Here is a 16879-nt window from a genome sequence, read left to right on the forward strand (position 1 = left end):
CAAATTCCTACCTGCAAAGGCTGCAAAATGACTTTAGAGCAAGGATGCGCACTGTACCACCATTTAGAAAAGCCAAAGATCAGAAATAACCCAAATATCCATCAATAAGTTACTGGTTAAATGAATTATGAAATGTCCAGGCAATAAAATATTCTGTAGTCACTAAGAGTAAAATGACTATGCACTGACACAGAACTATGTGATATATTTTTAAGGGAAAGAAACTGACAGACCACAGTTTGTGTAAAGTACAAACACATACACACACGTGTGTATACATGTACAGGTAATATTTCTAGAAGGATACTCAAGATTTATTTTTACATGTGGCTGGGAAAACCACGTGGCTGGGGTCCAGGAGGGGAGAAACACATAAACGAAGTGAAAGGCAAGGAATATAATCTGCCTACATGAACAGTCCTGCAGGGATGGCCCTATGTAAAAACGTATAAAAGTTCATTTAAGAAATATTTATTGAGCACTTACTATACATGAGGCACTGACCCGGGCACTTGAGATCTATCAACGAATGAGTCAAAGAGCTTTGCCCTAGTGGAGCTTTCTTTCTAGTGAAGTTGTAAATGTTCAAAGGACATTTTATTTTTTTTTTTTTTTTTTTTTTTTTTTTTTTTTTTTTTTATTTTTTTATAATTTTTTTTTTTTTTTCAACGTTTATTTATTTTTGGGACAGAGAGAGACAGAGCATGAATGGGGGAGGGGCAGAGAGAGAGGGAGACACAGAATTGGAAACAGGCTCCAGGCTCCGAGCCATCAGCCCAGAGCCCGACGCGGGGCTCGAACTCACGGACCGCGAGATCGTGACCTGGCTGAAGTCGGACGCCCAACCGACTGCGCCACCCAGGCGCCCCTCAAAGGACATTTTAAATTCCATTAGACACCAGTCTCTGGTCTTCAAGGGGAGGGTCCAATTTCCTGTTTCATCTGCATTTAGAGCCCTACTAAGGAGCACATAGAAGGCATTCAGTGACTGGCTGTACTTAAGGGCTTACTTAAAAAACAAAATGCAGGGGCGCCTGTGTGGCTCAGCAGGTTGAGCTTCTGCCTTCGGCTCAGGTCACGATCTCACAGTTCATGGGTTTGAGCCCCACATCAGGGTCTGTGCTCACCACTCAGAGCTCGGAGCCTGTTTCAGATCCTGCGTCTCCCTCTCTCTCTGCCCCTCCCCCACTCGCGCTCTGTCTCTCAGTCTCTCAAAAATAAATAAACATTAAAACAAGCTTTTTTAAAAAAATACTCTTTCAGTTCACACCATTCACAATCCTTACTGGACTAGATGGCAGGGAAACAAATGTTAATTCCGGGGTGGGGGGAGTAGGAAACACTACGAATTAAACCAAGTAACATAATAAAGTGTGGCACTGCTAAGTTAGTACTGTTCTCAACAGTGAAGAAATTGAGAGAAGAGACGGGCTCGGTGAGGGTTCGAATGGGTAGAGCAGAATTCTTGGAGAAGATCAAATGTGAAAGACAAGTACAGTCTCTCAGCGGGCAGAGGAGGAAACGATGCAGGAAGACAAAAAGATGCAAAGTTTCATATGGTCACAATGGGCAATAAAGCGGGTTTCACGCAGGCTGCATCAGGTGCGTGTCACATCCACAGCCCAAAAGTACATGCATCCCAGAGGGCACGGACCCATCCACAAAAATTCCTCGTTCTGAACACCCCACTCTGCGGTAACTGTGCGCAAGGGTCAAAGGCCGTGAAAGAAGGGGGAAGGGGGAAGAAATCCCCTTTATACTTATTAATTCACATGGTGGGGAAAGAAACCGGACCAGAAATCCAACTTCAAGGAAGGAATGCGACTAAATGACCTCCAAGGCCCCATCCAGCTCTAGATATTCTTCAATTCCTTAAGTTTGAATCTAAAATCTGATACTACCATAAGAGCAGAATCTTATCTTGTTTTCCTATTTGTTATTTCTGATAAATGTCTTCTCAAGCATTCTGTGGTTAGCAGCAACTCTAAGCTAGTTTTCTTTACGAATAAAGTCATATAGTAACAAGTCTAAAGCCATTTTTCTAGGGTAATCCCAAAACCATTTAAAAGAGAACCCTCTGGAACAGGAATGACAAATATCTTACATATCAGAGGACACAACTAATTCGTCGGTTGTGGCTTTTGTGACCCCTGGTACAGAATTATTCTGAATTTCTCTCCAAGCTCAGCAGAAAGAGTGGTATAATCAATTACTGATGTCTGTCACTGGCACTAGAAGGGGTCGTAAGCAGCAGCAGAGACAGATCATTTGCTATACACGTCTGATGGCGCTCTCTAGGCATGTCTTATTTATACATAATAGTTACACCTGAAAATTCTAGAATTTGCTAGAAAACTAGAGCTCATGGACCAGAAAAGAGCCCACGAAAGGCGTACAACTTGACCTGCACGACATCTTCTTAACCAAACCAAGTTATCGGGAGCCTGGGTGGCTCAGCTGGTTAAGCGTCTGACTTGGGCTCACAGTTCGTGGGTTCAAGCTCCACTTTGGGATCTGTGCTGACACCTCAGGGCCTGGAGCCTGCTTCAGATTCTGTCTCCTTCTCTCTCTGCCCCCTCCCCCACTCATGCTCTGTTTCTGTCTCAAAAATAAATAATAAACATCAAAAAAATCGTAAACAAAACTAAGTTAGCTGCCAACTGATACAAGTGCTTTGCATAAAAATACGAATGTCCAGCTATTGTTGAATTACAAGATCTGGTATCACTGAGGCAGTCACAGGCGAAGAAGTAACTGCCCCTTTGAGACAAGGCATGTCCTCTGGGCTAGTGGCAGTCCCCATCAGCCATTTCACCCATTTGCAGTAGCTGCCTGGCCCCTACAGCCACTTACAAGTCTCTGAACTTTGTTCTAGCCCACAGGCAAACCAGGCCCATCACCTGCTTAAAGTAACTGGAACACAGTCACAGCCCATTCATTCACACGGCAGTCCGAGGCTGCTTTCACCTAAAACAGCAAGGCTGAGTAGCAAAGACACAGAGCATAAGGCCCACGAAGCCGAAAATATTCATCATCTGGCCAGCCCCGTATTCAGAAATGTTTGCCAACCCCTGCTCTGGAGTCTTGATATCTGTGATTTGATAGAGATGTCTACTGTGCACGTTAGTGAGGAAGCCAGGCTTTATAAAATAATGATGATGTCACGTGATGAATACCAGCATACGACATAATAAAGTAATTAATGCTAAATTATTTGATAACCAGACCCATTTAGCAAAAGAATACTGATATGAGAAATCGTATGTTTATATTTGTGATACCCTAGGGCTTTCAGCGGCTTCGTTCTAGAGAGCCCTAATGATAACAGATGTAGCAAGCAGCACAAGGAGAAAGAATAGAAATATTCTATGAAGGCTTTTCATATGTCTCTCTCTCTCTCTCTCTCTCTCTCTCTCTCTCTCGTGAAATCCACTATGACTGAACTTTAAAAAGAAATGATTTTTAAACTACAGTGACAATGACGCTATAGTGGCTTCAAGACAGTGAATACGGCTATTCTTCTAAGTGGTGGTCTTTGTAGGCTAATGGGCTAGTTGACAACTCTCCCCTCTCTCTGCCATCCCCCACTCGTCCCAGTATGGCACCAATAAAGTCTTGAACGACAAACAGAGACAGTCATTGCAATCGGTGTTTCCTCATGTCTCCCACAAATCCAGCACCTTTGAAATGTGCTCATTAAAATAAGGTTTTCTTGGAAGGTTTGTTTCCCCCTTGGGCTGGGTCCGGAGGAGGGAGGGAAGCTCGGTGTCTGATAAATTTTTTACTGTGTAAGTATAGCGTTGCTCACTTACTCCATAAAATCAACTCGTAATTACCTATAGCAACTGCAGCTGATTACTCTGCCTCATGCTATTCTGGAAACAAGCAGAGGCAATCGGCTCCTACTTGCCTTTAAACCCCAGGAACGCTGAGAGGATTGCAAGTGTCTCGTGTCTCATGCATTCCTGGCTCCCACCAGCCAGGCCGTTCAAGAAGTCAAAGACGTGACAAAATACGGAAGAATGCTAAGTGTGAACGTCAAGTTTAAAATTCTAAAACATCCCCCCTCCCAAATTAGCCAATTTGATTCTTTTATGCTAACTAGGTTTTGAGCAATTAATTCCCATTTGGTGAAAGAGGAATGCCATCAAATATATTTCCTATTCTCTATTCCTTTGGCCAAGTACTAAGATTTCTAAGACTCTGGCCTTGGCAATTATATTCTGTTTCCTTAACCCCACCCCCAGAAGGGCTTACGCAGCAGGTCCCTTCCTTCCTATCCACGTCCTATATCTTAAGGCAGGAGAAACCCAGAAGTTGCAGCTAGTCAGCTGGTATGCAAAAGCTCATGGTGCTTTCTCTGTCCCGTGCTGATCTGTCACACTGCAGTGTCTGGGATGGAGAATCTGTCTTGGAAAAGGGAGAGAGTCGGAGGGGGGAGGGGAAGATGTGGGGTTGGGAAGATACATTCTGGGAGAGATAAGGCATGACGGATGTACAAGATGGGTGCAATTCCGAGCTGCAATGTATCAAATGAAGGACACGGAATCGCAAGCGAAGAGTTTGGAGAGGTGGGCAGAGGCCAGGACACGGATGGCTTTGCGAACCGTGGTAAGCAATTTAAGACTGAGGGCAATGATGGACACTAACGACTTTTTCATAGCTCAGATGCGTTGTTCAGAGTGGTCCCCCTGAAAGGTAGACACTTCTGTGTGCAGTCTTTGCATACTTTCTCTGGATCGGTTTCCACTGTGATGGTGAATGGCATAAGCCAGAGAACATTTGGGAAACACTCCTCAAGAGCATCTCCCTAGGAAAGGAGGGTTAGCCAAGGAGAAGCCACCCTGGAAGATTTCTACAACTTAGAGACACAGTCCTTGGTTGGTCGTGAGGAATGAGCAGTCAAGCCTGGGGCTGACAGAGAGCAAACTCCTTCCCAGCCACTGAGGAATGAATGGTCTGAAGAAATGAATTCAGAGAAGTTTGAAGGGTGGGGGGCACCGGGGAGTACCAAATCAGTCCCAGCTCAGAGTCTATAAGAACCTGGAGCCTGCTCTCAGATGCCTCAAAACAAGCAATTCAGGACAAACGTAGTCCCTTGACACGGATGAATTCTAAAATTAATTATAAATTATCTGGGGTTTCAGGAGAAATATTGCTAACTCTTTACCGAAAAATCTAAAGCCTTTCAACATGATGTCTGGCTCTGTCAGCTTTCAGATTGAGCTTCTGAAAAAAAAAAAAAAAAAATTTAACATATAAATATCCACATACACAGGAGAACCTCATTACATCATGTTTCATGGGCTTGGGGGGAAAAAGTAAAAGTGAGAAAAGGAGAGAAAAATGGATCTGGATGCTCTTGGCTAAAGCTTCAAAACCATTCCCTTATCTGAAGTATAATACGAAATGGGGAAAGGAAGCAGAAATACTTCTCAAACAATACATTCTCCAAACCAGACCTAACACCAGAGGCTGTAACTCCCTGGGCAGCCTCGGGAAAGGACAAAGAGTCATAGAGACTTATAGGAAACCTTTACGTTGTAAACAACATAGAAGATCAGAACCCAAACAGGATTAATCAAAAGAGGATAATTAGTTGTCCGTCTAGCTTCAGGCAAAGCTTTATCCAGAGTTCAAAGTACATGTCCAAGACTCAGTTTTTCTCCTTCTCAAAGTTCATGAAAAAGAAAGGGAGCGGCCACAACAGCAAGGGGCAGGCATGTGGGGACCATGAGACTGCTTGTCCCAAGAGAGGAAAGCAACAGCTTAAGAAGAGCCAAAAGATGAAGGGAAAGAAACTGGAAATTGACCACACTACTAACTACTGAAATAATTGCTTGAAGCCAGTGAGGTCGCCGGGCTTAGTATTAAGTAAGACAATTCCTTATCTTTTTAAATGAAGTCTGTTTAGGTCAGGTATCCGCTATTTGCAATCGAATCCTGATACTAAACAGAAATTGTAGTTATAGAAATCAGAGTTATTGGGCAGTGGCCAGAATGTAGATGAACAGCATAAACTACTCAAAACTAGAAATACTGACTTTAGGCAACAAATACTTACTCTTCTACCATTATCTACACAAAGAAGGACAGAAACCATGTCTTTAAGGAGCTTACAATTCTAGCTCAAGTATGTGAAAAACTAATGTATGGCCCTGGAAGGCAGGACAGTGGTTACTGCTCAAGGGGGAAAATACACTGGAAGGAAGCATTTCTGAGGTGCTAATATAAATGATGTCATTCAGTAATACAGAATTAAATTGTCTTAGACAATAAAACTTGTTCCACTCTAACCTGTCCTCTTATTCCCTGCACATCACATGAATACATCATTAAAAACTCAGGGGCACCTGGGTGGCTTGGTCGGTTAAGCGTCTGACTTCGGCTCAGGTCATGATCTCACGGTCCGTGAGTTCGAGCCCCGCGTCGGGCTCTGTGCTGACTGCTCAGAGCCTGGAGCCTGCTTCGGATTCTGTGTCTCCCTCTCTCTCTGCCCCTCCCCTGTTCACGCTCTCTCTCTGTCTCAAAAATAAATAAAAACGCGGGGGCGCCTGGGTGGCGCAGTCGGTTAAGCGTCCGACATCAGCCAGGTCACGATCTCGCGGTCTGTGAGTTCGAGCCCCGCGTCAGGCTCTGGGCTGATGGCTCGGAGCCTGGAGCCTGTTTCCGATTCTGTGTCTCCCTCTCTCTCTGACCCTCCCCGTTCATGCTCTGTCTCTGTCTCAAAAATAAATAAACATTAAAAAAAATAATAATAAATAAATAAATAAATAAATTAATTAATTAAAACGTTAAAAAAAATTAAAAAAAAAAAAAAACTCAGCCATTCTTGGGGAAGGCATTTGCAAATCACTTATCTGTTAAGAAGTTAACATCCACAACCTATAAAGAGCTCCTAAAACTCAACAACTGAAACAACAACTCAATTCAAAATGGGCAAAAAAAACCTTGAAGAGACATGTCTCAAAAGAAGATACACGAATAGCCAAGTAGCACATGAAACAAAGCTCAACGTCATTAATCATCAGGGATCAAGGAAGCTTCTGCAGAAAATTCACTCTCTTGAGTGTGGTCATGGTTTCACAGGTGTGTTAAAACTCCTACGAAGGTAAACTTTAAGTATGTGCAGTTTGTTGCATGTAAATTATGCCTCAATATAACTATTGAGGGAAGGGGGCAAAAATCAGCCATTTTTGTTGGCTGGTCTTCTCTTGACAATTAGGAGATGTCACTGCTGGTCCTCTTTTCTCACCGGCACTGAACACTGCTCCTTTTCTCCATGGAGAAGATGGGTGCCATCATACAAACACCTCTCCTTACCTCTGCCTCTTCTAATCCGGCCCCTCTTCTCCAATCTGGACTACCTCTGCCTCTTCTAATCTGGCCCCCCTTCTCCAATCTGGATTACCTCTGCCTCTTCTAAACCGGCCCCCCTTCTCCAATCTGGATTACTGCAATAGTCTCTTTCTGCTGCTTCCAGTGCCACCTCCCTCCTTTGACTCAAACCCACAATGGCTCCCATCTCCTGCCACACTGTGTACAAACCCGCTACCTCGTATTACAGTATTACATCCGTATTAGCTGCTGCCCACTCTCGGCTCCTCGTCTTTCCTCTCTGTCTTCACGGCTGTTACTCTCCCTCTTCTCTCACTCCACTACTGCGTCTGCACTTGCTGCTTCTGAAATATCCCAACATCAGGTTCCATCTCTAGGCCTTCAATATTCCCTCTACCCAAGGTGTTCTCCCGCTCACTCCTTCCAGCCTTGGCTCAAATGTGACCTTCTGAAGGAAGCCTATTTAAAACGGTACACCTGTGCCTCACCCCTGTACAAACTTCTTGTTCGTTTTCTGTCTCTCTTTGCGAAAATATAAGCTCCATGAGGGCAGGGATTTTTGTTCATGCTTAGATGCTCGGCACCTAGAAAAGTGGTTGGCAAACAGTAGATGCTTATTGTTAAGTGCATAAATAATTCCATGGGGATTTTAAAAAATAGGACTTGGTAGACCAAAAAAGTTTTACTGAGTGGTAGAAGTGACTTCAAAACTAGCTAACTAACAACAGGGGTGCCTGGATGGCTCAGGCAGCTAAGTGGCTGACTCTTGATCTCAGCACAGGTCTTGATCTCAGGGTCGAGCTCAAGCCCCACACTGGGCTCCGTGCTGGGCGCGAGACCTACTTAAAAACAACAACAACAACAAAACTAACAAACATGGCATGATACAATGAAACAAACAAAGAGCTTTGAGATCTCAGATAGGAATGGGGGAAGACTAAGACAAACATTAAATATCATAGCATTTGGGGGGCACATGGGTGGCTCAGTTGGTTGAGCATCTGACTCTTGATTTCAGCTCAGGTCATGATCCCGGGCTGGTGGCATGGAGCCCCAGGTCAGGCTTCTTGCTGAGGGTGGAGCCTGCTTAGGATTCTCTACCCCTCCCCTGCTTGCATGCTCACGATCTCTCTCTCAAGAAAGAAAAATCCTAACTTTTAAAAAAATTAGGAATGCTCCCAAGCTCCTAGCTTCAATTACAGTCTAGTCTTTCATGCTCCCAAAGACAAGCTAAGGAAGACAAAGCTACTCGTTTAAAAGTAAAGATTTAAGAATTACAGCAACATGGGGGGGACTGGCTGGCTCATTTGGTGGAGCAGGTGACTCTTGATCTTGGGGTTGTGAGTTCAAGCCCCACGTTGGGTGTACAGATTATTTAAAAATAACATCTTTAAAAAAAGAGAGAATCATGGCAACCAATTTCCATCCTTAAGTGAATTCAGTTTTTCCTAGTCAAAGACATAAGTGGGAATCCTAGAATTCTAAGATAAGTATTACAAAGTCCCTGCTTTCTAGTCTATCACATACTCAACAGGAATCATGGACTGGTCTCTCTTCCTTTTCTTCCTCACCTTTCCTTCCCAGGAATCTGGAAAATAGGAATCTGCAATACGTAGCATGAGTTAAAATTCTTGGGGTGCCTGGGTGGCTCAGTCGGTGAAGTTCAGGTCATGATCTTGCAGTCTGTGGGTTTGAGCCCCACATCGGGCTCTGTGCTGACAGCTCAGAGCCTGAAGCCTGCTTGGGATTCTGTGTCTCCCTCTCTCACTTCCTCTCCCCCACTTGGCTCTGTTTCTCTCTTTTTCAAAAATAAGAAAAAAAACACTAAAAGAATTTTTTTTAATAAATAAAATAAAATTCTTAAGAATTTTTTTTATAAAGACAACGCTGCAGAAAATGTTTCCTTCCAAATGACCAAAAACAGTAACAAATAATTATTTACCTGATCTTTTTGAAGGTATTCCCGTTGGAGAACAATTAAACAATAGATTGTTAATGCCTTCCCTGCTAAAGTGTGTGTGTGTGTGTGTGTGTGTGTGTGTGTGTGTGTGTGTGTGTGTGTTTGGATCTAGGAGTAACAAGCAATTGCCAGCAAAGCTAGCATAGGAAAATCAAATACTCTGCCTATTTACACATGATTCCCTGAAGCCATTCCTGATTAAATATTGTACCATTTCAATCTTCTTACTGGGGATATCTATTAACTAGGACTGCTTGTGAAGCCAATGAATTTATCATATAATTACACGTACCCTATACAAATTACTTCTCGATGACCTCTACTCACAGAAATAAACCAAAGAGGCATGACTGGTTCATTATAAATCCACATGAAGATTTCTCTAGGAAAAGGCATTGAGAACAAAGTCCTGAAGGTTCTTAAGCTGCACCTGAATTTAATTTTCAGCAGGAAGTAATCACTTCTGTTCTGAACTCCTAATGCATTTGCAGGAGCTCCTATGGCATGAAACGCTCTCTTATCACTAAATAGCTATGTGACCTTGGACCAGTCACTGCCATTCTCCCTGCCTCAGTGTCTTCATGTATAAAATGAGACACTTGAACTAGGTGACTTCAAAAGTCTCTTCCAGACCTGACGTTTCCTCATTTCGTAATTATAATCACAAGGGCACACTTTAGTTCACCCATCTTTTCAACACAAGAAGAGCATTTGATTTGCTTCCGCATCCTCTGCAGTGTCTAGAACAGTTAACTGAACCTCCTTGAGCAGCTGCTCGACAAACGTGTTCAAGGATCCAGAAAACAGCACAGTTGGCTGAAATTTCCTTTCTCTTCACTCCCTTAAAGCCTTTTCTAACCCTAGTCGTGATTTTAACCCAAGTGGCTCTCTTGAAGTCCGCCCTTACCATACTTCTGGCAGGATTACAAGGAGGCCAGGGAAGTAAACATATCCCTTGTCACCTGGAAAAAGTCGTCTGGAAGAAATGCAGCCACCGAGAACAGGTTCAAGGCACATGCTTTGTAAGCCATCTGACCCAACACCACAGCCGGAGACCTAGACAGAGGTTCCATTTCATAGAATAAGCTTATCTAATGCATTCCAATCACCTGAGAGCATGTGTAGGAAGCTATAGCGGATGTCGCGGTGGGGGGAGAGAAGGGAGGTGGCGGGAAGAAGAGGAGAGGATACAGGACCTGCGAGGAGGAGCAAGTAGAATATTCCCTTCACTTTTCCAGAGGTGGGCACTTTAGAAACCCAAATCCCAGAGGGAGCTGTACTGCAAGGGTAGAAAATATCTGCTCATAAGGCACTTGGCCTTCACTGTTAGGACTCTGAAGCCAGAATGTCTGGGTTCAAATCCCACCTTTGCTCATTAATAGCTGTACAACCGTGGAAAAGTTAATCATCCTCCCGTGCCTCAGTTTCCCCATCCGTAAAATGAGGAGAACAGCAGCACTTGGTTCACAGGGTTGTTACGGGAATAAAATGGGTCAATACATGTCAAATGCTTATACCGATGCCCAGCACACAGTAGGTGCTCAATAAATGAGAGCTCCTGGTGTTGCTGCTGTTATAATCATGAGAGCTCTGGGACTCTCGGGGGGCTAAGAGAACAAAGGAATCCCTCTGCTCTTACGGATTTGAACTCTGCACTTCCCTCCTCCAGATGACAGTCAGCTGCAAGGCTAAACCTTCATATGTTTACGTAGACTTGTATACTTTATCAGTCTTAACTACTCCCGACCACAGAAACTACTCATTAAAAATTTAAATTCCTTTCTGAACGACATTCTAGGCTTCAAAAAAGACTTGATCACCCACGCTCTGGGAGCACAAAAGGACTATTAAAAACTGTGGGGCTGAGAGGAGGTGGGAACACAAAGACACCTTTGTAGCAGCCTGAGCTATCACATACCACTGCCTCAATTTTAGAGAGTTGCCTCCTTAAGAAGGAAACTAACAAACTCCATTGTTCCTTCACATCAGAGTTCTTGGATGTGATCATTCTTAAATCCTTGGCAACGCCTTATTAAAGATCAGAGGATCTCCATTCCTTCCATTAGGACAGCATCAAATCCCCTTCAAGCAATTTTCTTAGGTCAGCATCATTATTTACGATGCCAGAGAAACTGCTAAAATTTCCAAATGCTCAACTAGTTCCTTGTTCCGGGCTGAAGACGTAAGGTAAAAGTTGGAAAATGTCTTACCCACCCCGAGGCAGTGTTTGAGATTGGGAAATGGGAAGAAATGTGAAGAGAACCACGAGAACGTCCTTTTAAGATCCCTTTTCCAAAAACGGCCATGTTAGTAAACGAAAAGCATACAGCGATAACGACATCCAATTAAAAAAATCGTTTTCAGGGGCGCCTGGGTGGCGCAGTCGGTTAAGCGTCCGACTTCAGCCAGGTCACGATCTCGCGGTCCGGGAGTTCGAGCCCCGCGTCGGGCTCTGGGCTGATGGCTCAGAGCCTGGAGCCTGTTTCCGATTCTGTGTCTCCCTCTCTCTCTGCCCCTCCCCCATTCATGCTCTGTCTCTCTCTGTCCCAAAAATAAATAAACGTTGAAAAAAAAATTTTTTTTTAAAATAAAAAAATCGTTTTCAGAAAGCACTGACCCTTAAAAGTTCCAGGTCTTTCCCTGATGGGACATCTAGAACTCTGCTCTTGCAAGCATCTTCCAGTAAACAGGTCGAAGAGATAGACAACAGGGTTAATACCGCATCTTGTACCCCTCTGTCAAATGATCAGGCAAAGAACGAAGTCAGCGTGGTCACGCCATCCTGGATCTGCCCAATTGTCTTAGGAGCCTGTGCTGAAAAACAGCAGAGACCCTGCACCCAGAGCAACTGAACAACACAGGAAGGAAAGTTCCGGTAGGCCTCGAAAAGGTAGCCTAGGGTCTCTGTTCCAAGGGGACCAGGTTTCGGAAACTGCAAGAACAAGTTCACCCACAGCACCCCTTTCAGGACTCGAACTGCAGCAGCGCTTATAGGGGACTGGAGAGTCTCCTAAAAATAGAGGACTGTCTGCTCACAGAACCTACTCCAACCGCTTCCGGCAAGGAAGGACAGTAGTCAAATCTGTACGAAGCCAAGAACAAGTCCATGTTTGACAAATCACTCCCATCAAGACAGTGATGTCAACCACAATAAAGGAGTTTGGCAAGACGGGCAGCGTGCACCTGTGGGAACCGGGAAAGATTTGACAGATTTTTGTTTTCCCAGCCCTTTATCAGCAAGTTAATTATAGCAACTGCACCGTCTACTCTGAGCTTTAGAGAAAGGAGGTTGACTGTATGAAACCAAGATCTGTTCTCCTGGGCATGAGAAAGACGGAATGACAGTGGTGCTTACACGCGAAAATACTCCATCTGCGTCCCGTGTAACAAAGAGTTGGGCAGCGCCCCGAGACGAGAAAGAGGTATGTTCTGCAGAGACATGGGTGCGGCAAACCTCAAGAGGGCAGGCAACACCGTGTACACACAGATGCACGCACACGCGCACACACGCACACGCGCACGCGCACACACCTCCAGAGCCTACACAACTCTGGTCGTGTTACACTCAGAGCTGCGTCTTCACAGGGCAGACTGTACCTTCACAGCTATAACTATACACCGCCACCGCTGAGCGCTCCACGAGGTTTTCATCGTGATGCCAGCTCACGGCCATTTTCCCCATGCCAAAGTAAGGCTCCTCTTTCAGGTATGGCATTTTCTGGGGATCCATGAAATTCAACAAAGTGACGTTATACGCCGCTCTGTTCTTAATGTCCACCTCATCCTGCCCATCGAAGGACCCCATACCGACCCGGGGGAAGTCTGGCCCTATACACACTGGCACGGCATCGATATTCGACTTCTCTTTGCAGGCGAGTTCTTCCAGAGCCTGGATGGTCTCTATCTGCAGGTAGTCATTGAGCCTGAGGAAGGTCTGACAAGCAGCCGCTATTTCAGCCTCCTCGTATCTCGTACTAGCACCCTTCACTGGCCAGGGTACCGTAAAGAGCCTGGTGTTCAGGTACTTGTAGGTGCAGCCTGGGTTTCCGATGAGGATGCGAGATACCGGAGTGAGCAAATCTTTGCCCTGGATCCTAACCAGGTCCCGAAAGAAGCAGCCATGCTTGTGCAGTGTGAGGAAGGCTTCTTGAACTTCTTTATGGAGCTCCTCGGGGACGCTGCCGGCTTCGCGGAGAATTAGTTTAGGATATTTCAGCTGCCACTAAAACAAAACCAAAGCAAAAATACGTGTTCATGGAGAGCTATGATTTTATCATTTCCAGAAGTCTGTTTCTTTGTCGGCAGCATCAGGAGGAAAAACAACACAAGGTAGCGGGTGGCCTTTCTAAACAGGATTCACATCTCTCCAGCCTCAAGCGGAAGAGTAAATAAAACAGTTACCATCGGCTGTCCAGTCTGGATTTTAGCTTCTACAAGCCCAAGCTCAAAACAATCAATCGTTAAGATAAATAAAGTACTCTAATAATAATTTGTGCTTTGATCTCCCAGGGTCCCTCTACGGTCACTTCTCCCTGTCCTCAACCTGTCTTCCGACCTTTGGCCCTCCAGACAACATGATTTTATTAATTAACCGCTTTAACACCTATTTAAGTGCCAGCTAAATGCTCAGTACTATTCTAAATCATGTATACACAGTAACTCATTCGCTGCTCACAACATTATGTGGCAGCACCGTTATTATCTCCAGTTTTTAGATGAGAATCCAGAAGCACAGAGACATTTTAAACACTTGCCCAAAGTCACGTAGCTGATACGTGTTGGAGCTGGGATTTGAAGGCCTAGGCTCCAGAGTCTGGTTCCAGGGCAGACGAGACTGCCTTGCTTCCCAGTAAGTGCCAAACTGGTTTCTGCTTTAGTACTTTCACTGAAAGAGAAATCACTTCTCATTGGGAATTAGATAACAAGTCCCACGAACACTAGAACCATGAGACTTTTGTTTACAACTATAATACTAGTGCCCAGAATGGATTCAGTAAATGTTGAATGAATGAGTGAATAAATGAGGTATTCTACTGTGATTCAGAAAGCTGTAATAATTCCACTGGGGTCACTGGGAGAGAATACTGTAGGATAATCCTTCCTCTAATATGGAAATGCATGGATTTATTGATGCAGTAGAGGACTTCATTACCCTGTCAGCGACCACTTCTGGCTTCTAGGATTTATGAACGGGTGACAAACCAGAGGTCCCGGATTCTACACAATGCAATGAACTTTTTTTTAACCAAAGCACAGGATTTTACATTTACCCCTGTAAAGTTTAATCTGATCGGTACCTTCCCACTACTGTACTGCTAACCAGTTTTGAAACACATTTCTTCTATATCTTCATTTAATAATTACCATTTATATGATAAACAGGGTGAGACCACTTATTCCTCCATACATTTTTTCATTCATTATGTGTCTACAGAGCACATGAGACAGAGATAAGGTTCCTGCCCTCACAGAGTTTTCTAGCAGATCAGGTAATAAATAAGGAAAAGCAATCTCAAAATGCATTAAGTACTAGGACAGAAACAAACCACTGGGATATCATTAGATGAGGAAAGACTCTCTAAAGAGCTGGCATTTAAGCTGTGATCTTCAGGAAAGGGCCGCGTCAGCCACGTGACAAGCTGGGGAGAGAGCTTCCCGGGGAAGAGACCAAAAACTACACTGGCGCTGAGGACACCAGCCCCATCTTGAGACAAAATGGCGGCAAGTTTTACTTGAGCCAAAGAGCCAAAGCAGAGTGACGTGGTGAGGTTGAAGGGAAGACAGACGCTGGACCACAGGAAGCCTAGGAGGTCAAAGTAGGGAACCGGGATTTACTCAAAGTGCACTGGAGGGCTCAAGGGGAGAAGAGTAATTTGATTGACCTTTTATAAAAATCACTCTTAAGTTAAAATATCGGGCATGGATTGGAAAGAGGTAAATGTGAAAGCAGAAATTCTATTAGGTGCTATCACAGCCATCCCAGGGGAAAGAGATGATGGTCTGAATTAGAGACAGAGACAAATGGACAGGTAAAATACATACTTTATAGGCAGAGCAAAAGGAAGTGCTTATGGATTAGATGTGAGGGGCAAAGAAAGGAAAGCAATTATAGGCGACTAGTAGATTCCTGGATTTAATGACTAAATAAACAACTTACCATTTTTTGTTTTAAATAAGAAAGACTGGGACAAAACAGGAATAGTAGGTGGAAGAATTGGAAGGAATGAGGAGCTCTATTTTGGAGCTGTAGCCATTAAGATACCTTCAAAATCTTTGGGAATACAAGCTGGTGCAGCCACTCCAGAAAACAGTATGGAGTTTCCTCATAAAACTAAAAAGAGAACTACCCTACGACCCAGCAACTGCACTACTAGGCATTTATCCATGGGATACAGGTGTGCTGTTTAGAAGGGACACATGCACCGCCGTGTTTATAGAAGCACTATCAACAATAGCCGAAGTATGGAAAGAGCCCAAATGTCCATCGATGGACGAATGGATAAAGATGTGGTACATATATGCAATGGAGTATTACTTGGCAATCAAAAAGAATGAAATCTTGCCATTTGCAACTACGTGGATGGAACTGGAGGGTATTATGCTGAGTGAAATTAGCCAGTCAGAGAAAGACAAATATCATACGACTTCACTCATATGAGGACTTTAGGAGACAAAACCGATGAACATAAGGGAAGGAAAACAAAAATAATATAAAAACAGGGAGGGGAACAAAACAGAAGAGACTCATAAATATGGAGAACAAACTGAGGGTTACTGGAGGGGTTGTGGGGGGGGGGGGATGGGCTCAATGGGGAAGGGGCATTAAGGAATCTACTCCTGAAGTCATTCTTGCACTATATGCTAACTAACTTGGATGTAAATTAAAAAAAAATAAAAAATAAAATTAAAAATTAGTTTTTTAAAAAAAGATACCTATGAAATCTTGAGGTAAAAATGGCAAGGGGACAACTGCACAGACACACCCAGAGCTCAGAGGGGCAAGTGGAGCTAGGGAAATCCAGGTGGCATTTGTTGGCACACCTTTGTTGTTGTTGTTTTTTAGTGGTTTTAATTTTTGATTTCTTTTATTTGAGAGAGAGAGTGTGTGCGTGAGCGGGGAAAGGGGGGGCAGCAAGAGAAAGAGAGAATCTCAAGCAGGCTCCACACTCAGTGCAGAGCCCGACAGGGGGCTCGATCCCACTACCCTGGGATCATGACCTGAGCCAAAATCAAGAGCGGGAGGCGCTCCCGGCACATCTTTGGTTTGGAAACACCTGGAAATGAATGAGCTCTCTCAAGGCAACAGCCCAAATGCAGAAGGGGGCCCGCAGCCACTGCCTGAGCCACAGAGCAAAGGAGCAAAAGAGACTTTTGGGGGAGAAAACCAGGAGAGGGTAGCACTGCAGAAGTCAGAAGAGAGGAGCATTTCAAGGAGGATGGCATAGGCAGCCGCCCCCGGGGGGCCAAGCAAGATGAGGCCAGAAAGTACCCCCTAGATGCGGCAGCACGCCCATCATCGATGCCCGTGACGTGAGCAATCGCAACAGGGCGCTGGCGATAAGAGTCCGAAGAGAGTTGGCT

General features: G+C 44.4%; 1 protein-coding gene across 3 annotated transcripts in view; it reads right to left on the reverse strand.

Moving 5' to 3' along the window:
• The window catches only part of FTO (FTO alpha-ketoglutarate dependent dioxygenase), a 435167-nt gene that overhangs the window by 294317 nt on the left and 123971 nt on the right, over positions 1-16879 (reverse strand). For all 3 annotated transcript variants that reach the window (XM_047835973.1, XM_047835971.1, XM_047835972.1), the window contains exon 3: positions 12896-13520. In XM_047835973.1, coding sequence (XP_047691929.1) covers positions 12896-13520 — 625 coding nt within the window. The remainder of the gene's footprint in view (positions 1-12895; positions 13521-16879) is intronic.

The sequence above is a fragment of the Prionailurus viverrinus genome, chromosome E2 (assembly GCF_022837055.1).
Source record: "Prionailurus viverrinus isolate Anna chromosome E2, UM_Priviv_1.0, whole genome shotgun sequence".
NCBI lineage: Eukaryota > Metazoa > Chordata > Mammalia > Carnivora > Felidae > Prionailurus > Prionailurus viverrinus.